Genomic DNA, 23,367 nt, shown 5'->3' on the forward strand with positions numbered 1-23,367 from the left:
TGAATTGTGTGATTAAAACAAACTTTTATTCAACATATTAAAATCTGAAGCTACGCTATTTGGAAAATCTAAAAAAAAGACACTGAAATACAAATAAAAAGTAATGTTCAAGTAGTAAAAGTGTACAAGTATTTGTTTACTTGGTGTGTTTCTTTGCCATGATTTTAGCTGGATACGCCATTAATGATTCATATTTACGCACCATTTTTACGTGCACAATAGTGATAGAGGCAAATTCAAATGTTTACAACTCTTTCACGATTTCTAAAAGAATTGCCAAAATAAAATACACATTTGCAAATCATTTTGTGTTGTAAACTGGTCGTCTCCAAATGGCCGCTTTTGGAAAAGCCTTAACTTACCCTTAGAAAAATGTGTAAAATACAATGTTTAGTTTTTTAGATGGTGATCAAATTTGACAAGGTACCAGGTAAGGCTTCAAGCTATTATCTCACCTGTTTTCCAACTAATCAGCCCATGCTACACTCATCTTCAGGCATGTAATTACAAGAAAAAAAAATTATGTGAGAATAAAAACCTATTTCTGTGTGTTCTATCTCAGATTAGTCAATGTTAGTAGAACTTTAAGTGATTATTTTAGATTTGGACAAAACATATTACCTTTCAAAAGAGACCCAAACCGCCCATATCCTCTAAATGATTCAAGGACTGCTTTCAATTTACTTGGATACGTCTTGGATTGAGGTTTTTAAGTAAGCAAAAGTAAAATTTCTGAATTCAAAATGCCAGTAAATAATTTGTAAAGTAGTTTTGGCAACGTATGTGATGGTTTCATTTCTGTAATGAAAATACCTATTTAGAAGATTTGATTATTTAAGTGTGACTGATTTGGGCCAAAGAACCAAGGCAGTGCCCATGGCAAGATTGTTTACATTTGATCAAATTTGGGTCAAATAAACAAAAATATGAATAAATCAAACAATCTAAATATGATTGTGTCATGTAGTGACTAAGTTCCTGTCAGCTATTGTGATAACGTGACAGTTTGATACATGACGGCAGGTACCGGGTTTTCCCCAAATGAGGTCACTGTGAGCAGCGGATGAATGAATTCTTTGAGATCACCTACCTGCCGCTTCTTCTGATCTTTGCAGAGTGTGTTTGCCAGAGACATTTGCGTGTTTCAGCGACTCATACAAACGTTCTTAAAAAAACATTGTCATGATTCATTATGACTTCATTTGCACTTTGTTTATCTATTTTTTTTATTTGACCTCACTCATTCTTCTCTCGTTATTGTTGTCCAGAGTCTACTACTGGCAGGACGAGAAGGGGAAGAAGACAAAATGTACTGCGCCGCAATATGTTGACCTTGTTATGAGTCTTTGCCAGAAACTGGTCACAGATGAGGAAGTATTTCCTACAAAATATGGTCAGTATACGTTCATGTGATCTTTTTTTATTTTGACTACCTGAAAAATCAGTTGAGATTATAACCACTTTCCCAAAGGGTACCCAGCCAAAACACAGCTGCATCACACAAGCAATAAAGACAAATTGGGTTTTTTTGAAAAAGTTTTTGATATATCTTAATAAATGATCTTGAAGGATCATTGTGTATTATTCATTGCTCATTAAACAAAATATTTTGATTTTATTAAGAAGCAAAAATACACTAATACTGGGATGTGCAAACTTTTCAGAAAGTGGTCCAGATTTGTTAAGCTAAAAATGTGAAGGGTTGACTATTCAGCCTGGCATTCTTTGAACTGTCTTTATTGAATTTACCCGCCGTGAAAGATTTGCAGTGCTTGATGATCAGCCCCACGACCTCATAGCTCAGACCTGGGCACTCCGGTCCTGGAGGGCCATACGTCCTGCCAGATTTTGAAGTTTGCTCTTCTTTAACTCAGGTGATACAAATTATAACCTCGTTAGCAAGCTAGCAAGTGCTCGTTAACGATACTGGTGATTGGAATCACCTGTATTGGATCAGAGAAACCTCAAAAATCATGCAGAACATACGGCCCTCCAGGACCGGAGTGCCCAGGTCTGTCATAGCTCGTAGCTTGTAGCATTTCAATTGGATTGCAGGGTCTCATGAAAAAGCGCTTCTGTGCCCATAAAACATTTGTTTTGCAGTAGCTTCACCTTACCACAGCGTTCGTTTTTGTAGTTGGCATGTTTTGTCTGGCAGTGCCTCTTGATCTTATATTCTTTGAAAACAGCCACAATATCTTTGCAAATTAGGTAGGTGCAATTGTTTCGGATTCCAGTGAAAAAAAGTACTCCAATTTCTACGTGGAAGCGGCAGCCCTCACAATCTACTTTCCTTTTTTTATCCACAGTCGACCCAGTCAAGTTCTCTTTTGCATTTATTAATACATATTCATGCAGATGACTACGTGAACATGTTGTCTTTCGTTTGATGTTTGTCTATGAATAAACCATTTAATGAAATGATTTTTTTAATCACTTGTATTTAAAGAAAATTAATATAGTATGACCCTTTTCGAACCACCAATTGTGATAATATGCTTTAAAAAAAAAGCTTGGGCTAGCTCAGGCTTTTTTTTGATGAAACTTAATAAATATCTTAATAAATAAAATTAATAAATTCTTTCAAAAATACCAGTACAGAAAAAAATGTAGCCAGCTATCAGAATGTTGTCCTTGATTGCAGTACGAATTAATGATTAATGTTTTTTATTTTTTTTTATTTTTTTACCAGCTCAGTAGCCTAGATGGTAAGGCGCCCGCTTTGAGACTGGGAGGTCGGTGGTTCGCGCCCCGGCCGAGTCATTCCTAAGACTTAAAAAGTGGTCGGCGGCGCCCTCTGTTGGCTGCGGCTGCATCGGCTCGCTACAACGGGTCAGGTGCAATCGACATTTCGTTCTGTGTACATTGTTACACAGAATGACAATACAAGGAAATTATTGTTATTATTATTATTATTTTTTTTTTTTTTTTTTTTTTTTTTCAGGCGATACACGCAGGGACACTAGGAAAAGAGTGGCACCTAAACAACAATCTTGTACTAGTAGCAATTTAGATTTCAATTATATATATTATCCAAATATTTTTACCATTTTTGTTGGCAGGCCTAATTAAAATCTGCATCTGGCTCACGGGCTGTAATTTGCTTACCCCTGTTTAAAAGTGACTGAATATTTTTGGACCGCTAAATGTAGCTTTAAGGTGAAGTGCAAATGAAGAACAAAACTATGGAGACTCTGAGTGACCAGATGCATCATATTACTTCTTTTTTTGCTAAACCTTTTTGAGATTTTTGGGTAGCCGTAGCAGCAAGATGGCAGACAATTATGTCAGCCCCCTCTAGGTGAGGCCGTGATATGTAAAATTAGATGCAAATGCCTCCACTTTACGAGCATATTAAGAAATGCACGTGTATAAGCTAGAACATTTTTGCTCATTCGTTAAATGTAGTTTTTTTTATGAATTACGTTTTTCTCACCACTTGGAGGCGCTAAATATTACACACTGTCCATTTAAGTGTGTTTATTTGCATATGCATTTGTCCTTAATGTGCGCAGTGGCTGTTGTAAGAATGAAGCAAGAAAAAAGTGTCTGCTTCCCCCTGCTGGCCGTAATAGAATCATGCATTTCTCCCCCTTACACTGTCAGACGGCAACGATGCATCCTAATTGTGTTATTCCTTTTTCTTCCTTTTCAGGGAAAGAATTCCCCAACTCTTTTGACACGTTAGTGAAGAAGATCTGCCGGTATTTGTTCCACGTGCTGGCTCACCTCTACTGGGCGCACTTTAAGGAGACTGTGGCGTTGGACCTGCAGGGCCACTTAAACACTCTTTACGCACATTTCATCGTCTTTGTAAGGGAATTCAACCTGGTCGACCCCAAGGAGACTTGCATCATGGACGACCTGTCCGAAATCCTCTGCGTCCCGGCCCCCCCTTGCGCCGTGCCGGCCCCCTCCTCACCGAGCTCATCCCCGTCGCCGCCCTCACAAAACCACGTGACCGAGAGATGAGCCTGAAAGGAGGAGAGAAGGAAAGACGGCCTGGCCGCTTTTGCCCGTGTGCCAGTAGGACTCGACAAACTTACCAAGGACATTTTTGCGTATATAGCTGCGAAACCAACCTACCCTTTGGAAGGACAAAGGAGAAGAACGGCCTAGCAACGCCTGCAGGAATTGGCGTTGCTTCCCTCCCAGGAAAGAAAATACCCTCCCCTCTATTTCCTCCGTTTGACTAAGACAAAAAACTAAGGCTGTGTTCTATTTGGTTTCACTTTTGCTTTTGTTCGAGAGTTATTTGGTTCTGATTACCGTATTTTCAGCACTATAAGGCGCACTGGATAAGAAGGCGCACCCTCAAAAATAGCATTTTGGGATGTTTTTATTTTTATACATAAGGCGCACCAGACTATAAGCCGCATGGAATTAAAACTTCAATAGGTAAACGCACTGCATTTGTGCATTGATTGATCAGTCATAATATATGATGCATCCTAATTGCGTACTATTGTATGCAATTAGAATCGAACCTGGATCGTAGCAGGGAGCGCCGGATTCTAACGACTAGACCTGGGGTCGGCAACCTGCGACTTTTTGATGCCGCCTGTGCATTTTCAAAAATATTTGGAAACGGAAAAAGGGAGAAAATATATTTTTAATTTGGTTTGGAATAAATCTCAAATGAGTAACTTCAAAATACGGATTCAATTTTTATTTTAAAAGGTCTTATATACTGTTTTTTTCCACGGCGCCTGACAATTTAGTTTTTGGGTTGTTTTAGCCTGTTATGGCTCTTTAAATGTTTTCTGTTGCTGACCCTTGCACTAGACCACTGGGGATACAGATGACACATGAAAAGGCATTAGGTTTTAGCTCATCATCACACTATTTTTATTCACAGTGCCAAATTATTAATGTTGTTATTTGGCCGGGCCGCAAGAATATTGTCAGACGATAGACTGGTCTGTGGTACGAAAATTTTGGGGGCCACTGAGATACAGTATTATAGAGCCAACTCACAAAGACTTCACGATGCGCACGAGATTCTCGTTTGAATGAAGTAATTTGGTCGTTGGGAACTGAACTGTCACTTAAAACGCTTATTTTGAGCTGAGAAAAAGTGTATGATTTTTTTTTTTTTTTTACCGATTTTTTATCGCTTTCTGTTTTCCTATTTCTCCAACATATCTAGTACCGTGGCTAAATTGTGGGATAACAAGATGGAAACTAAGGCGTTTTAACGCGTCATCTGTATTCCTAGTGGTCTAGTGGATTCGACGCTCTCCCCGCCGTAATCCAGGACCGATTCCCATTGCATCCTGTTATGAAATTGTCAACAACCACCCGTCACTAGCAGCCTGGTGGTTAGGATTCAGTGCTCTAACCCTTGCTACCCAGTTTGATTCCCGTCGCCACTATTGTTATGCAATCATAGTCGGCGATACAATTGATCGACTGGTTAATAACTGGTGACCCATTTTGTCTGCATATAAGGTGCACTGGATTAAAAGGCGCATGTTTCAATTTTTTATCAATTTGGGTGCTTCTTAAAGTCCGAATATAGGGTAGTTTTTGTGCAAGGGGTATGGTTGGTTTGCAGCGTGATGCCACGGCCTCGCTCTTCTAGCTTGCGTAATTCCCCGACACGGGTCTGCGCTTCGATTGGTCATTGTCCCGTGTTTGCGTTAGACGGACCAGAGGCGTCTCTTGAACATTAGTCGATCACGCTTTTTGGTTGTTTATTTGAGGGCTGTTTGAGGCACCTTTTACTCAGGACCAGAGAGTATGTCACTGCTGCCAGAGAGGCTTATTTTAGTTTTGTTCCTCTATTTTCTGTCCTTTTTGCTGGCTAAACTCCTCCACGTGACCCCTTTGTGCTGATGGCGTGTCCCGTCAATCATTTCATGGAGCTTACCATCCCTGTAGCAAAACTGATCATATTCAAATCGCAAATTAGATTTGTATGGTATTTTCTGCACTATAAGACCCCAAAAAGTTTTAAGTGATATTTTTTTCATATACAACGCACACTGGACTACAAGGTGCTTGTAATGAAAACTATTGTAAGGCTAAGGGTAGCATAAAAAATATAAAAGTGCTATCGCTGATCACAATTGCATAATAATGCAGGCAATGGGAATTGCACCCAGATTGTAGCGTGGAGTGTGCCAGAGCCGATCCACTACCAGGGGTGGCCAACCCGGTCCTCAATAGCCGCATGTCCTCTCGTGTTTTGGAGGTTTCTCTTCTCGAACTCAGGTGATGCAAATTTTAAGCTTGCTAGCAAGCTGTGTGGGAGCTTGATAATGATCCAGGTGATTGGACTCACCTGTATTTGAGCAGAAAAACTCCCAAAAACATGCAGGACATGCGTCTCTTGAGGACCGACTTGGCTACCCCTGCACTAGACGAATAGGGATACAGATGACCGATGACCAAGGCATAAAGTCTCATCACATTATTATTAGTCATGGTATTCTGCCGGAACGTTCTACCCTCTCGAGACATCTTACCCTAGGCTGACCTAACAGCAATTTAGTTTTCTTTAAAATCAAGTAAAACCAGTGAAACGGGGTTGGCATGCATACATACACTGCGTGATTGCTCTAGCCAACAAACACCATGCTAGAAAGCTACCAAAGACAAAAAACGGCCAGGTTTCCAAGCTGCGTCAGAAACGGTAAACGGTATTTTGCAGCAGTGAAAGAGTCAAATAAGACCAAATGAAAATCGACAGTACTCAGTGTTTTCAATGTCACAAATCGCTACCACTGAAGACCTCCCAAAGCGCTTCACAATGTGCTTCACACTTACCCATTTACACGCACCGTCATACACCGATGGTAGCTTTACTCATGCAAGGCTCCTACCTGCTTGTCGGGGGCAATGGGGGTGCAGTATCTTGATCAAGAACACTTTGCTATTTAACTCAGAGAAGCCAGGAATTGGACGTGCGACCTCTCAGTCCCTAGAGGAGGCTACTGCAATAATCAGCTTGTCCAATTTTTTTTTTTAAAAATGCAGATATTGATATCCATCAAATTCCCAGATATTGGTGCGGATTGGTCGACCTCTCATTTGCATTTATCTAAAACAAAACATAACCTTTGATAGAAATAACACATACAGAGAAATGTATGGTGGGCTGGACTAAATTATCCTAAAGGGGCCGATCAAGCCTGTTGGCCGCATGCTGGTGGCGGCACTAGCTCGTCTTTGGATCAAGAGGTCGCAGGTTTGGTTTTCCGGCTCCTTCGTGTTATATGTTGAAGTGTCTTTGGGCATGACACTGAATCCCTAATGCCCCCGATAGGAGGTAGTTGCCTTGCATGGCTGACGCTGGTATTGGTCAGTTAGCGTGTAAAAGGGAAAAGTGTGAGGCACATTGTAAAGCGCGATGGGAGGTCTTCATTGAGTTGAAAAGTGCTATATAAATGAAGACCATTCATCCAGTGGATAGGATCCGGCGCTCGTCTCGTCGATTCCAGTTCCATTCAATGTTATGCAATTGTGCACAGCGATAAATGATCAACTAATCAATCATTGCACAAATATAGTAACACTATAAGATGCATTATCAAATTCCTGGCCAATTTGTTTTTTTTTGTGCGTCTTATAGTTTAGAAGATACGATAATCAGATCAGAGGGATGGAGATTTTCTTACAGGTTGGTGGCTCAGTTGCAGTAGTTTTGTGCACGACACAATCTCCGCCCCCAAAAACACGAACCTGTCCTGTCCTGGAGGAAGACTGGATGTCATGTTTGAAGTCCCTCAAAAGCCAACGCGATAAGGAAAGAGTGGGCTGCAAAACGTTATGTTGTTTAGTTTCCCATTTCCCTTTTTAAAATGTGGGTTGCAAGAGACTATACAAGAAAGAATTAGTTTGAAGATTATAAATATAGTTCTATTACACATAGGAAAAAATGAACTTCTGCTTGGAGTTGGGTCAGAAAGATTCTGTGTGGAGGAGTATATAGTTTGTATTCGTCCCTTTTTAATTTATTTCCATTTCCTTTTTTGCAGGGTTCTTCAGTTCTGGCTCTTGTTTTTATGTATTTTAATTATTAACTAAGTTAAAAGCGATTTAATATTTCAAGCTCTGCTGACTATACTCTAATAAAAGAAAAATGCCATTCTGATCTTGTTTCTTTTTTTGTTCTTGTGTTCTTAGTGGGGATATCGGTAAATATTTGACTTAAAAGTGCAGGGTGCGTACAGGTGCTTGAAATCCGGGAAAAAAATTGAATTTTAATGTGATTTCAAGGTGAGGAAAACGCTTGAATTGTGGATGAAGTGCTTGAAATTCTTGCCACGTTCATGGTTTATACGTGTTCTTGAAATCTAGGAATATGCTTACATTTTAATTTGTTTTCAAGGTCAGGTAAATGCTTGAATTTCAAGTGAAGTGCTTAAAAATGCATGGAATTCTTGCCACGTTTATCGGCAGTCTGACTCGACGGACCACGCATTAAACGAAGAAAACGAAGAGTCGGCAGAAAACGGCAGCAGCGATTTCATAGCGTCGTGGGGCGCGCGATCGTCTTCAAGAGGTACGTTAAGACAGGTGCATCAAAGAGTACCAAAAAAGGTAGCGTTTACCTGTGGCAAACTGTAATAGGAAGAACTTCCTGCAACTGAATATGTAAGGTACATATTACCGTCATTTTTACCCGACACCTGTATGGGGAGAGCTTTGTCTCAACAAAATTTACACACGTATTATTAAGATCCACAAATGTATTCGCGATGTCCTCAAGATCTAAAAATCATATGATTTGTTAATGCACACGCTAGACCAGGGGTCGGCCACCTATGACACGCGTGCCAGAAGTGGCACGCGAGCGAACGGCAAAATAATGATTTTTTTCAAAGCGCATTTACCTGAAAATTAAACATTTTCAGTTGTGCACCGTGTTATTTAGAAGCTTTATTTGAAAAGCGCTATATAAATGCTGACCATTTACGTTAGCGCCATTCCGTGTGTTAGCGCGTGATTGCGCGGCGCCTCGCAAAGGAGAGCTCTGCGCTTAACCCAGCTAAAAACACACGCGCGCGATAAATGAAGAATCATGACGGATCCTCGAGGGACAGACCCTATAAACATTTGTCGCTGCTAAAAACACCACCACTGAAACTATCTAACAAATTGCTCACTGAATAGCAAAGCACGGAAACCCATTGACTGATATCGAATATTTTAAAGAAGCGTGTGTGTGCGCGCGTGCCTTCTGCATTGCTGCTGTTATTTCAAGTTTTTATATTTTCTGCAACAAGATATCGTTGATGAATGGTATAGTAGCTGACCATATTACTTGTTTTTGATTGTAGTTTATAGTTGATGAAGAATGTTTGTTTCTGGTAAATTCTTGTGATTAAAAAGTTGAAGTCAGAATGGCTACAGCCCTTTCCACATGATGTTCACATTCATATTTTAGTTAATTGAACAAGAATAGTGGAAGATTAATCGGTCAGTTATACCAGTGTTTTTCAACCAGTGTGCCGGGGCACACTAGTGTGCCGCTGGAATTTTATCTTTCTCAAAAAATCAGGCCATTATTCAGTATTTTTGCACTCTTCAGACTAGTAACTGTAATAGTCATCCATATCAGTAGGTGGCAGTAGATTTTTATATACTTTTTATGTATTAATTATCTGCTCTTGAGGTAGCACAGTACATTTAATAACTTAATTTGTTTAACAACGCAGTTTAAGATTGCACTGTAAAAAATAAAAAGCACTTCATTCTTTTTTTTAAGTATTATTTTCTTCTTTTTATATAGTAATTATCTGCTTATAATGTAGTACAGCAAAATATTTGACATAACTTCATTTTCAAACATTTTCGACAGACTGTGCTTTTTATAAATAAAAGTCTACCTTGGTTCGAAAAGGCTTGAAAAACACTGAGTTATACGATTAAAATGTTTAACCATGTTGTACATTTGGATTGGTGTAAAATGACAGCTGTTGGATATTAAAATGAAGTCGGTCTTCTGGTGATCCCGAGAGCAAAGAAGTCTTCTGCTGGTTCGAGAGCGTTCTCCATCCGGGCACCGGTGCTGTGGAATGCTCTTCCCCCTGAGATCCGATCTGCAACCTCAGTGGAAATGTTTAAATCTAAACTTAAAACTCACCTCTACTCTATTGCATACGAATAACCTACTCCTCTTGTCGGTTGACAATAGTCTGTGTAATATAGTGTAACAATCTGTGAAGCCCTTTGAGACTCTTCGTGATTTAGGGCTATACAAAAATAAATGACTTGACTTGACTTGACTTGACTTGACTTAAAACCCAAAGCGCTTTACAATGTGCTCCACATTTCCCAATAGCGGCCTTGCAGCCATGTAAGGCGCTAACCTGCTTATTGGGGGTATTAGGGGTTCAGTGTCTTACCCAAGGACACTTCGACATGTAACACAGACAAGCCGGGATTCGAACTGGGATCCCTTGATCCCAAGACGAGCGCTCTACCTCCTGAGCTACTGCCGCTCCATAAGGTTATGCAAAATACATGAATCACAGCCGATTTCCTCTTGTAGTGGTAATGGGAAAATTGAGCTTGAAAATGCCTTAAAGGTGCTTGAATTTGGCCATGAAAAGGTGTACGAAACCTGGCAACTGTCTTCTAATGACAAATCAGCAGCCCAGGTGCCAATTGTGGCCCTCAGGATGATAGCTTACGGACCCTGCTCTTTAGTATTTGACCACAAGATGTTGCTGTATTCTGTTTTGCAACGCGGACGAGTGCTAAAAATCACAAAGATTACAAACAGAGATTCAAAGTGACCGAAAGCGCCATCTTTCCTTTTTCTTTTGCCCTGCCTTTTACCAGGTTTTAGGTTCTTCAGGGACCCATAGCAGCAAAATGGTAGATGTCACCTCCCTATATGTGAAGCTCGTGTTATGTAAAATTCATAGAAAATTTCCCGACCATTGACTGTGAGGGTCGCCGCTTCCAGAACAAATGGAAATTGGTGTATGTTTTCAACAAAACCCGACACAACTGCGTCTGCCTAACTTGCTATGTTTGGATGTTCTCAAAGCATATCATATCAAGAGGCACTGAAGTTGAGGAATTATTGATATCATACTCAAAAGGACAATCAATAAAGGGGATTATCTCAAAATTGTAAAAAGCTCTTCAAGGGGATCTCAGTAATGATGGGATGGAGGTGAAGGAAAATGGGAACAAGAAGTTAATGTAGTGAAAAAAGGTGATTGGAAGAAAACTTTGAAAGGGTCAAGTCATGTTTATTTGTATAGCCCTTAATCACAAGGAGTCACAAAGGGCTGCACAGACCACAGATGATTGCAAACCACAGAGTATTATTGCACCATCCCCTGATCTGAAACCTATATGAGGGCAAGAAAAAACTCAAAAACCTCAACATTAGGAGAATGAAGAAACCATGAGAAGGGACCACACATGTGTTAATCCCCCTCTAGGATGACCAGGCTGCAATGGGTGTTGCATTAACAAATAATACACAGATATTGTCAACAAAAAATATATGTTATTCATATGCTATTGAGTAGAAGTGTTTTAAACTTGGATTTAAACAGTTCGACTGAGGTTACAGATCGAATCTCAGGGGTGAGGAGCCTTTCACAACACCAGGGCCCGAATGGAGAACGCTCTCGAAACCTGCAGATCTCTTCTTGGCTCTTGGGATCACTTGCAGACCAGCATTTTCAGAGCGAAGGCTCTGGACCAGAACATAGGGGGAAATTAAATCTGGGTGATAGGAGGGAGCAAGTCCATGCATGATTTTGTATACTACCAACAGAACCTTAAAATCACATCTTAGACTAACAGAAAGCCAATGCGGGTAAGCTAAAATCGGGGTAATGTGATAAAACTCTCTTGTGTTAGGTAAAAGCCCCGCTGCAGCATTTTGCACCAGCTGAAAGCTCTTGATTTTGGACTTCGGGAGACCGGAGAGTAGTGCATTCCAGTAATCAAGATGGGAGGTAATAAACGCATGGTTTATAATCTCCGCATCCGACTGAGACAGCATAAGGCGAATTTTAGAAATGTTGCAAAGATGGAAAAAAGCTGTTCTAGTCATATTCTTAACGTGTGTTTGAAAGGACAGGTTGGGGTCAAATGTGACACCCGGGGATTAATGTATTAGGAATTTTGCCAGGAGAATTATTGACTGGTCAACATAAATATGTACTAATGGGTCTGGTTCTGGTAGCAAAGAAAATGAACACAGTTTCCTGGCTGAAACTACAACCTCCTGAGATAAATCAAGGGAGAAACAAAAAAAAAAAAGACTTCAACTGAAACTAGATCAATTTGAGTAAAGATGGAAGCCTATTACAAGTTTTACTTGTCTCCACCTGACCTTTTAATTTTATTTCTGTTATTATCAGTTTATTTAATTGTTTCTTTTGTTATTTATGGGAATGCCAATTATATATATTTTTTGTTCGAGTTGCTGTATGGTGGGTGACTCGCTTCTTTGCAACGAAAAAAACGATACAGAGAAAATACGTTTATTATGCATTTAAAGACGTGTACGACGTACAAGAAAATCTGTACGGAAAAACGCAAATTTGTCAATTATGGGTACCATCCGGTATACACCGACTATCACGAAACGGCAAATCAATCAAGTCAAACGAGCGGCAGCCTCTATCTTGGTATTGGTTTTTTTCCAAACGAAGCGAGCGGTTTGATGCTACTATGCGCATGCATCCGCCACCTCGGATTTCATGTGGTAGTTATGTAGTGAAAGGAAGTCCGTCTCTTTTTAGAGAACCGGCTTTTTGGTTAAACTCATTAAAGAGAGCCGTCTCTCAAACGGCTCACTTGCGTTGACGCATTATATTACGAATCATTATTGTTGTATAAAAAAGGAAGTATAAAGGGAGAAAAATGAAAAAAGACAGATTTGGGGTTATCCCTTCAATCAGTATATTACCAACAATAATTTAATGCAGAAAATGAATTCATAATTTGAATAAAAAAATGTATTTTTCTACTTAATTATATTTGCATGTATTTTTCCTTCTACAGTGAACGTCCAAGCTACTTCATTTTTGAACTTTTTTTTATAATAAACCTCATTCATAACGAGCCACTCAGGATCTCACAACAAAATGTTAATTAACAATATATATGATATAACCACACACATGTACAATATAACATGTTAAACTACATAAATAAACACGTTTGAAAAAAAATATATGGTGTAAGATTATTTTGTATTTCGTAAGGGAAAATACTACAGTTTGTAAGGGCATGGAGCCGTGGAGGTTGACAGGTATGACATTTTCTTATTGGGTATTTACTATCAAATGTAAATGCTATTTTGCTTCCAGTCAAACGATGGCCTGTAGTTTATATTATGTCCACAGTCCACTGGGTGTCACCAAAGCCACACGCCACTCCACCCAATGTAGCTGTGTATGCCGACTGGGTGGATTGGTGGATGCCTTAACCACGAGGGTCGCAGGCAATGTTCCCTCTAATTTTCCACGGGTCTGAGCGTTCACACAAAGTTGGTGAGCAACGCTTGAAACAAGTGTGAGCAACAGCAACCCCAAGTGTGGCAACTAAATCATTATCAAACATGTCCAAAACTTGACATCACGTTACATTTTGCTGAGTTTCCGGCAATGAAAAATTATTTTTCACTTTTGAATGAATTGACTAATGTACGATTGCAAAAGTTGTACGGCCTACAAACGTCATTTGTTTTTACAATTCTTTCACAAGATTTCCATATCATTTATTCCTGGTATCTTTTGTCGCATAATACTAACATTTTTGGGGGCTTATTTAGTGGGTTGCACGATACAGAACTGTATTTAATTACATTTTTTAGTGGAAGTACAATGTTAGCAACAAGATTAACTTGATGTAATTGGAAATTATTTGAATGCAACACAAACTTTTTCCCTGTTTTTTTCTCCTTTTTAAAAGTCCTTTAAAAAAGAATCTCATTGTGTTTATTTTTTCCTAGCCGTTACTTTTTTTTGCTTTTTTAATTCTCTATTACCTTTTTTCCTATTATTTGCTTGTTTCTTTTCTTCTATCTTTTTTTCAGAAATTTTCCTGCTCTTTTTTAAATCTTTTTCTCTCCTTTTGTTTCGTTATTTTCTCAGCTTTTCACTACTTTTTCATTTTGGTATTTTTTCTTTTTTTGTTCTATTCCCCCCTTCCTTTAAGTCATTTTGTGCATAATTTTGGATAATATTTGGTCGTGTAGGGATTAAAGAAGCAAAAACAACCTGAAGAGCCGTTTGGGACCCGAAAGAGCCGGTTCTTTTTAGTGAGCCGAGCCGAAGAAGCCGGTTCTCGAAAAACTCTACTGACTTTACTCAACGTTCTACTTCGACATTGACGCCAAAATGCCGCATTTAGAACACAGCGTCAGGGGAACCCGTGTATTTTTACTTTCATGCACTGTAACTTTGACTTAATTCGCTTTTTAATTAGCAATTTCGAGCCCTCATTTTTGTGAGCTGGCTAGATTTTCTTGTGCGTGGAAAAGCTCTGGGTAGTGCGAAATTGCGCACAGACGCAGCTTAGAGGGAACATTGGTCGCAGGGGCACTATTTCCCGCGTCGTGTCTTGGGCAAGTGCAGCCTGGTGGCGCCCATCCTTCTACAGGCGAACAAATGTCACCGCAGACCTTTCGACTTTTAAGCGAATGCGCCAACCACTGCACATGCATTTGTGCAAACGCAGATACAGATGTTGTTTGATTTAAACTAGAAAGTCTTTGTTTATGGCATTATGATTGCACTCACCTCGATTAAATCGAAGAAATCGGACGTGTTCTTTTCTGTACCTCCATAAAAACTATATTTTTTCATTACACTCATGACTTTGTTTTAGCGATCAAAGTCAACAAAGGCGGTACGGCTGAGAGTGGTTAGCACGCTGCCCCACGGTGCGGAGGTTCGGGGTTCAAATTCAGCTACTGCAGCCTCCCTGTGTGAATTAGTAAGTGTGAAACACATTGTAAAGCGCATCGAAATGTCTTCATCGACTTGAAAAGCGCTATATAATTGCAGACCATTCATATAGACATTAATTTGGTTCACACATTACTTAAACTTTAGACCAGGGGGCTCCAAGTTGTGCCCCCTCTAGACAACTGAGGTGCACTTGAAAATAGCTCAGCAGTGTTGGCTCACTGTGATTTTCTAGTAAAATGATTTTTTTTAGTAGTTGAGTTTATTTAAAACTAGTTTAAATAATTGACCTGGTAATAACATGGTAAGAATTAGGGCTGCACGATATTTACCTAAATCCAATCCTTATTCGATGTGAAGTTGCGCGATCGTGTAATCGCAAAACACTGCGGTTTGGGACTGTTGAAAGCAGACAGCAACTATAACGAAGCTCACCAGAAGAGGACCCTGTTTCCTAAGGTTAAATAATGTTGATATGATTAAACCTCATGTTGTTTTTATTTTAAGGACCATTTTTGTATTTTTTACAGCTTATAAAGAAATGTGAATAAAAACAAGATTTTATTTTTGTTGTTGTTGGGAACAATCCAGGAAAAGTCAAATATCATTCAAGATGATTTTTATGGGGGAAGCATGGTGGCGCAGTGGTTAGCGAATGTGCGGCACTGTTCTGAGGTCATGAGATCCAACCTCCTGTGTGGAGTTTGCATGTTCTCCCCGTGCTTGGGCACTCCGATTTCCTCCCGCATCCCGAAAACATGCATGTCAGATTAATCGGCCGGTCCAAATTGTCCCTAGGTGTGAATGAGCGAGTGAGTTGTGTGTCTCTGTGTGCCCTGCGACTGGCTGGCAACCGGTTTAGGGTGTCCCCTGCCCACTGCCCGAAGACAGCTGGGATAGGCTCCAACACCCCGCGATCCTACTGAGGATAAGCGGTGCAGATAATTCATGGATGAAAGCAAATTGACCAGAAATGTGCAGTTTTTTTTAGCTAGCTATTTGGCTACCTTTTTCGCTATTTGGAAAGATATCTAGCTAGCTCTTCACTTTTTTTGTATGCTATCTAACAAACATTTTTCCATTTTGCTAGCTATCAAGCTAAATTTGGCCTCCTTTCTAGCTAGCTAACTACCTATGTTTTTAGCTTCCTATCTGGCTGTTTAGACAGATTTTACTCTTTTAGCAAGCTATTTAGCTCCATTCTAGTTGTTTACCTTTTCAGCTATTTAGCAAACCATTTAGCCAAGGTTCTATTTTAGAAATTCATAGCAAACTGGTTACCCTTTGCGCTAATTAGAAAAAAGAAGTACCTTGATGCTTGAAAAAGGCTGGAGACCCCTGCTTAACAAGAATTGACTTTATTGGTAGCATTGTTAGCAAACACATTTCTCCGACACTTCTCCTATTTACACTTAATAAGGCATTCGGCATTCAAGTAATTCTAAACCAGATCGCTGAGATAACTTACCAGACATGAGATGGGCACGGCAAACGCGGATATCCCTAATGATGTCCTCGGTCCAGTCAGTTATTTGTCAGTCTTTTTGCGGCCTACGGGGCTTTTGAAAAGGCCTGTTTTCCCTGGGTATTGCAACAAAATGGTGTTTCTTGAAATAGCAATGTGTGCACTGTACACACAAGAGCTGGGCATTTTGTAAATTGCGACTCTTAAAAACGCAACTCCACATACAAATCTTCTTTTGCTCCATTCAAACTGGTGCTGCTACTCCCTCTGTTTTGGTTCAAGTCATATTTATTTGTATAGCCTTTAATCACAAAGAGTCTCAAAGGGCTTAAAGTGTCAAATTTGGAGCAGTGTTAGTCTTTAAAGAGACCGTGTGTATTATTTACTGCCTCCTAGTGGTACAAAAAACTTTAATCCAGTAATTGGGTTTCATAAAACAAAAGAGCAAAAAATGTGCAGGTTTTTTTAAGCTATCTATCTGGCTACTTTTTAAGCTTTGTATTGGCTATCTTCGTATATTTTTAGCTATTTAGCAAGCTATCTACCTAGCTTTTTACATTTTTTTGCATGCTATCAAGCAAACATTTGATCTTTTTTTGGCTAGCTATCTAGCTCCAAATAGTTTTTTTTACCTGAGTATGAACTTTACATTACAATAATATCATTCATATAATCATATTTGGCGTTTGGATTCTATGTAAACCAAGTTACACATTTAATTTGTCCTTATTTGGCTTAACATATTTCTGTTCTTCCTCGTTTTCTGTTATATTTTACTAGTTATATTGTTGTAGTTGTTGTGCTCTGTACAGCCCTTTGAGACTTTTTGTGATAAAGGGCTATAGAAATAAATATGACTTGACTTAACCACAGATTAATGCAAACCACAGACTATTATTACACCAACCCTTGATCTAAAACGTGCATGAGGGCAAGGAAAAACTCAAAAACCTCAACATGAGGAAAATGGAGAAACCTTGAGAAAGGACCAACAATGTGTGCGCAACCTGTGCTGATCCAGTGATGACATTGGCTGGAAAGGGCTTTATAAATAACCACGATGTGTTCTAAAATGAAACAAAAACCATGGCCTCCATTTTGTGTGCCCACCCATGGTCACGCCCTGCCCATCCCCCAAAAATGGATGTAGTTGTGAGAGTATCTAAAAAAAAAGTGAAAAAAAGGCAAAAGATGAATGAAATAACATAAAAAAGGAAAGTAAAAATAAAAAAATGAAGGACAGGAAAATAAAGCAGGCAAAAAAAAAGTATAAATCTGGGGAAATAAAGAAACAAAAGAACGAAAAAAAGGAAAAATGGAAAAAAGCAAGAAAAAAGAAAAAGCTGGGTATAAAATAAATAAAAGAAAAATAAATAAAACAAAAGGAAAAAGACAAAAAAATAATTGCGCAAGAAAAAAGAAACCAAAGAGTAAAATAAAAAGGAGAAAAAAAGAAAACAAACGTGGAAAAATAAGGAAAAAACAATTAAAAAAAAGAATTGAAAAGCTACAAAAGAAGAAAAAAGAAAAGAAAAAAGAAAAATGGACAACAAAATAAGAAAAGAGCGAGGGAAAAGAAATGAAAGAGGGAAAAAAAGAAGGAAAAAATACCTGTTTCGGGGTCCCTCTGATCAGTATATTACTAATAATAGTGTAATATTCTGCACAAAACAAATGAAAGTTTAAAAAAAAAATCTCTTTTTGTACTAAATTATAATAACATTGATTTTTGTTTTAACTTTTAACTCGTTTAAACGTTTTTATACTATGCAACTTTAACTGGGAATCCCTGCATGACACAACAAAATGTCCATTAAAAGGGCCCTGCTTCCATTCGTCCTTTTTTCATCGATGTCTCTTCATCGGTTCTCCAACCTGGAGCGCCGGGCCGCCATGGACCCCCTTCGCTTTCTCACCGAGGGCCGCAACGTGACACCCTCGGTCAGTTTAAACCTGGCGATGCCACCGGACTCGTCCAGTTTTTTGGCGCTGCAGGTCGGGGTGGGCACCTTCTGCGTATTTCCAAACTTGGAGTAGTCCACAGCGTACATGCCGTCCTCCTCGGAGACGGTGGGCACAAATCTCTGCCCCCACAGGATCTCCTCCGACACATATGAGGTCCTGGCTTGCGTGGTGATGCCGGTGGTCTCCACCACACCTTCCAGGACCACGATGACCTCCACGTCCTCGTGCAGGAGATCCATCGAGGACATGGCGTAAAGGGGACTGTCCTTGTCGATGACGTGACAGATGATAAGCGGGGACACCAGGAAAACCCCGTTGGTGCCCACCGGGTTATCCATGTGGATGTCGATCTGGTCCAGAGGGACCACTTCGCCCTCGTCGGTGGTGGTTCTGCGGACCACTTGCATTCGCACAGTGGCGCTGATGATCATGCTCTTCCTGAGGTCCCCGATCCGCACCATGAAGCAAAGTTTGTTGTTCCTGACGGAGATGACGGCGTGCTTGCTAAAAATGAGGGTCTCGGCCCGTCGGTGCGCCTGCGCCGTCTTCATGAAGATGCAACCCAGCATGATGGCGTTGATCACCAAGCTTGAGGAGAAATGCAAAACATAGATTTGGAATAAGGATACCAAAAAATGTCACTGTGTTTCGCTAGTTACAAAAAAGGACATGCTCAAATCATAGGCCTTTGTATTAAATGAGCAATTATTTCTCTTTCTTACTCTGTTTTTTTACCTCTTACTCTCTGTTTTTACTCTTTTTTGTCTCGTTTGATTTACCTCTTTTTTCTGTTTCACTCTTTCTCCCTCCTCTTACTCTCTGTTTTTACTCTTTTTTGTCTCGTTTGATTTACCTCTTTTTTCTGTTTCACTCTTTCTCCCTCTTTTTCTCTCTCTGTTTTTACTCTTTTTTGTCTCGTTTGATTTACCTCTTTTTTCTGTTTCACTCTTTCTCCCTCTTTTTCTCTCTCTCTTTTTGTCTGACATTATTTCTCTGACTTGTTCTTTCTCCCTTGTTTTTTCTACCTCTCTTTTGTTGCCTCTCTATTTCTCCATCCCTCTGTTAACCCTCAAATAACTCAACATATAGCCGTCAATAACTAAACCCAATTTTCAACAAAAGTGATTACACCCTAAAGTGAAAGTTCCTGAAGTGTCTGGTCTGAGTACTACCAGGCGGAACCCCCACCTCTTCAATTTCTGAAGCAATACTGACAGCACTCCTGCCCCTATCTTTCTTAGATAGCATTTGGATGAGACGCTGTGTACGTTCACTCACCTCTTTGGACATCCAACACAAGCCCTGTTGTGAGTGCATCCTGATTTTTGTAATTGCTTGAGGATCTTGGCCACTGTACTGCAGCTCAACTTTTGGGTGTTGGCAATCATTTTGTAGCCTTGGACAGCCTTATGTAGTGCCACACCTCATTTTAAGTTTCCCAGGGAGTCAATTACCATTGTATGCCATCTTGGGAGGTACAGTGACCAGCATGACAGAGTGCACTTCAAACTGAACACACCTGCTCCCTATTCATACCAGAGTCCTGGTAGGAGTACCAAGTCACATGGTATTTTGAAGGGAAATGACAAGCAGTGCTTTGTTTGGCCATTTGGGGTGCAGTGCCTTTGGGGTGTACACACCTTTGTTGCCAGGGTTTGAGTTATTGATGGCTATATTTTGAGTTATTTTCAAGGGGGAAAATACATTAACTGCTCCATAAGCTTTACGCAGACTTATTTTCATTGCGTCAAAGAGATATTTCTTTAGTGTTGTTCAATTGTACATTATAATTTAATATCTTTATCTCTCACTTTCTTTTTCTCTCTTTCTCTCTTCCTATCTGTCTTTTCTGTCTCTCTCCCTCCCTATATGTCTTTTGTCTCTCTTTCTCTCTCTCTCCCTATCTGTCTTTTGTCTCTCTTTTTCTCTGTCTCTATCTCTCTCTCTCCCTCTCTCTCTTTTTGTCTTTTATATCTCTCTTTCTCTCTCCCTCTCTCTCTTTCTCTGCCTATCTGCCTTTAGTCTCTCTCTTTCTCTCTCTCTCTCCCTATTTGCCTTTAGTCTCTCTCTCTCTCTCTCTCTACCCTTTAACTGGATAACGCAATTCCTTTACAAATAGACTAACTTGTAACTGCAAGTCTTTTTTAAAGTAACACGCCATACACTGCTAAGCTGTTTCGGATCACATTTGTTTCAAGTAACCCCCTCCCCAACCCTGCCCATCACCAACCCCACGATGTTCTGCGTGATGAGGACGACGATAGCAGACAGGCACTCCTCCGTCACCATCCTCGCCCCGAAGCCGATGGTCACCTGCACCTCGATGGAGAAGAGAAAAGCGGACGAGAAGGAATGGATGTCCGTTACGCACGGAACCGAATCCCCCGCTCGCCGGTCCAAATCGCCGTGCGCGAAAGCGATGAGCCACCAGATCATCCCGAACAGGAGCCAACTGCACAGGAACGACATGGTGAAGATAATGAGCGTGTGGAGCCATTTCAGGTCCACCAAGGTGGTGAAAACGTCTTGCAGGAATCGACCCTGCTCGCGGATGTTGGTGTGCGCGACGTTGCACGCGCCGTTCTTTGCCACGAAGCGAGCCTTTCTCGCCTTGGATTTGAACTTGGGTTGCTGGACGTCCTCAGCCAAGCGCGTCAGCAGGTAGTCCTCCGGTATGAGTCCTTTTCTGGATAACATAGCTCCCACGCATGAAGGGTTAGAGCGTGCAAAAATGAAGAATCATGTTCGTGATTATAATCATATGAATCGTGCAGCCTCGTGTACGCGTTTCCACTTCATGGTGTGCACGAGTGCGCCCCCAAGTCTTGGTAGGGGAATCCTCACTGCCGTCCTCAGCTGCCTCCGTCACTCAACGTGCACCGGGGACAAGACCCCCACGCCGGCGCGTTGCGTGAAATCACCACAAAAACACACGCAATCGGCTTTGTTAAAACGTCTCCCTGTCACCGCCGTGCACTTTCCTTTTGTGCTGATCGCGTTCCCAGCTCGGTAGTCGGGGGTGGGGTCCCGGAAGGAACGTTTTGCCCTTGCAGGTGTTCTCCGAGATGGCGCAAAAGTAACTGATACTTCGCGCGCCAATTTGAACCATAGTCATAGTTTATGTATCTTTGCTTATTTTTTAAATCAAGATGCTTTTTTTTTTTTAAATGAATGACGTTTTTACCACCAGGAGACGCTTAATAATACTTAATGTCACTTTAAACCATCCATCCATCCATTATCTTCAGGGCTTATCCTCAGTAGGGTCACTGGGGCGCTGGAGCCCAACCTGGCTATCTTCAGGGCAGTGGGCAGGGGACACCCTGAACTGGTTGCCAGCCAGTCTCAGGGCACACAGGGACAGACAACACTCGCTCATTCACGCCTAGGGACAATTTGGACCGGCCAATTAACCTGACATGCATGTTTTTGGTAATGTGGGAGAAAATGGAGTGCCCGAAGGAAACCCACACAAGCACGGGGAGAACATGCAAACCCCACACAGAAAGGCTGGTAGCTGGATTTGAACCCATGACCTCAGAACTGTGCCTAACCACTGCCCCACTTTAAACCAGTGCCTCGCAATTATTTTATGTTACGACCCCCCTCAGAAGAAGAAATCCTCTTGCGCCCCCCAAGAAGTGCGTTCCCCTATGAATATAATTAAATTCATTCGTAAAGCACTTTTCAAGCAATAAATTGCCACTCAATAAACTGTACAAAAATACAATATAATACCCTCCTTTATAAACTCAAACACATCATACACAGACACTAACAATGGTTAAAATACAATGAGAACAAAATGCTTATCCACACTATTGGGGATGGCCTCAGCATTTTAAGCCATTAAACCACACGCTACCAGTGTGCCCCCAACCCCGAAACGAGGAAACACTGAAAAAAAATAACAATCCATCATCTGCACCGCTCATCATCAGTAGGGTCACGGGGGTGCTGGAGCCAGTGCCAGCCATCTTCGGGCAGTGGGCAGAGGACACCCTGAACTGGTTGCCAGTCAGTCGCAGGGCACATGGACAGACTACTCTCTCACCTAAGGACAATTATAACTGGCCATTTGACCTGACATGCATGTTTTTGGAAAGTGGGAGGAAACCCACGCAGGCAGAGAGAACATGCAAACTCCAAATGGGAAGGCTGCGGTAGACTTGAACCCTGAATCTCTGCACCGTACTAACCACCCAGCTGCCATGCCGCCCAAAAACAAAAAACATTACTGGCAATGAGAGTGCCACTGCTCCCTAGTGTAGTGGAGATGTACTGCACTTCCTTCTCTGGAAAGCAAATAGTAAAATGTCTGCATTCATATAGCGCTTTTCAAGTTCCTAAAGACCTCCCAAAGGGGCTTTACAATGTACTTCACAATTACCCATTTACACACAGGTCAAACGCACTCACGCCCCCTTTGATGAAAAGCAAGATGGCGGCGCGCAGCAAGGACGCAGCGGCTAACAGCTATTCAGCTAATTTTCAATTTATTACTGTTCTCTTTTTTGCTTTCTTTTCTGGACACATGCGTGGCCGATAATACCTATAGTCGGGAGGAACTTATACAATTAGGTCTGCGTCTGAATTAAGACTTTTCGGGCACTTTTTACACCACCTTTGATATCCCGAACGAGATACTAAGAGATCCGGGATCTCCGTGGATGGCCAACCCACTTACGAAGCTACGGAGACGGCGTAGGGACCGTAAACAAAAGCGGGGTTGTCGCACGGGCAAGTGTGTGAAGCTAAGGGAGCTACATCGGCGAAACGGCAGAGAAGGACACGAAGATGTGCCTAATTCCACCAATATTTCTTCATCGATCTTGCCTGTCAACCGACGCCTGAGACTTAACACGCCCGAACGGCGACATCTTGTGACGATCTCTAAAAAACTTCAGCTAAGTTAAACGATTTAGAAAAGCTAAAATTTGGTCTCTTAAATATTAGATTGCTTGCTCCTGAAGCTTGACTTGTTGATAACATTATTATATCATTAATATTATGGAGCCTCGCGCCTCACTATTTGAGAAC

At 40.9% G+C, this 23,367-nt stretch overlaps 2 protein-coding genes across 5 annotated transcripts in view; one reads left to right on the top strand and one right to left on the bottom strand.

The window, feature by feature from the left end:
- The window catches only part of mob2a (MOB kinase activator 2a), a 102,621-nt gene extending 94,523 nt beyond the window's left edge, over nt 1-8,098 (top strand). For all 4 annotated transcript variants that reach the window (XM_088340923.1, XM_088340922.1, XM_088340921.1 and 1 more), the window contains exons 4-5: nt 1,269-1,393; nt 3,656-8,098. In XM_088340923.1, the coding sequence (XP_088197049.1) occupies nt 1,269-1,393; nt 3,656-3,972 (442 nt within the window). In that variant the 3' untranslated portion in view covers nt 3,973-8,098. The remainder of the gene's footprint in view (nt 1-1,268; nt 1,394-3,655) is intronic.
- Nucleotides 8,099-16,239: 8,141 nt separating this feature from the next.
- Nucleotides 16,240-21,417, bottom strand: kcnj11 (potassium inwardly rectifying channel subfamily J member 11). The gene is made up of 2 exons (XM_088340932.1): nt 20,558-21,417; nt 16,240-18,915 (listed from the first exon to the last, which is right to left on the bottom strand). Exons 1-2 carry the CDS (start codon nt 21,022-21,024, stop codon nt 18,222-18,224), a joined length of 1,161 nt encoding a protein of 386 aa, XP_088197058.1. The 5' UTR covers nt 21,025-21,417; the 3' UTR covers nt 16,240-18,221.
- Nucleotides 21,418-23,367: the final 1,950 nt, after the last annotated feature.

This window comes from Urocampus carinirostris, chromosome 7 (genome assembly GCF_059441175.1).
Source record: "Urocampus carinirostris isolate Australia breed hairy pipefish chromosome 7, RoL_Ucar_1.0, whole genome shotgun sequence".
In the NCBI taxonomy this organism is placed as follows: Eukaryota; Metazoa; Chordata; class Actinopteri; order Syngnathiformes; family Syngnathidae; genus Urocampus; species Urocampus carinirostris.

Excerpts from the sequence above, each read along its gene's own strand:
- kcnj11 (XM_088340932.1), bottom strand. The coding sequence starts at position 21,024 with ATGTTATCCAGAAAAGGACTCATACCGGAGGACTACCTGCTGACGCGC. Across the intron at positions 18,916-20,557 it reads ATCACGCAGAACATCGTGGG|CTTGGTGATCAACGCCATCA; the intron begins GTTGGTGATGGG and ends TTTCTCCTCAAG.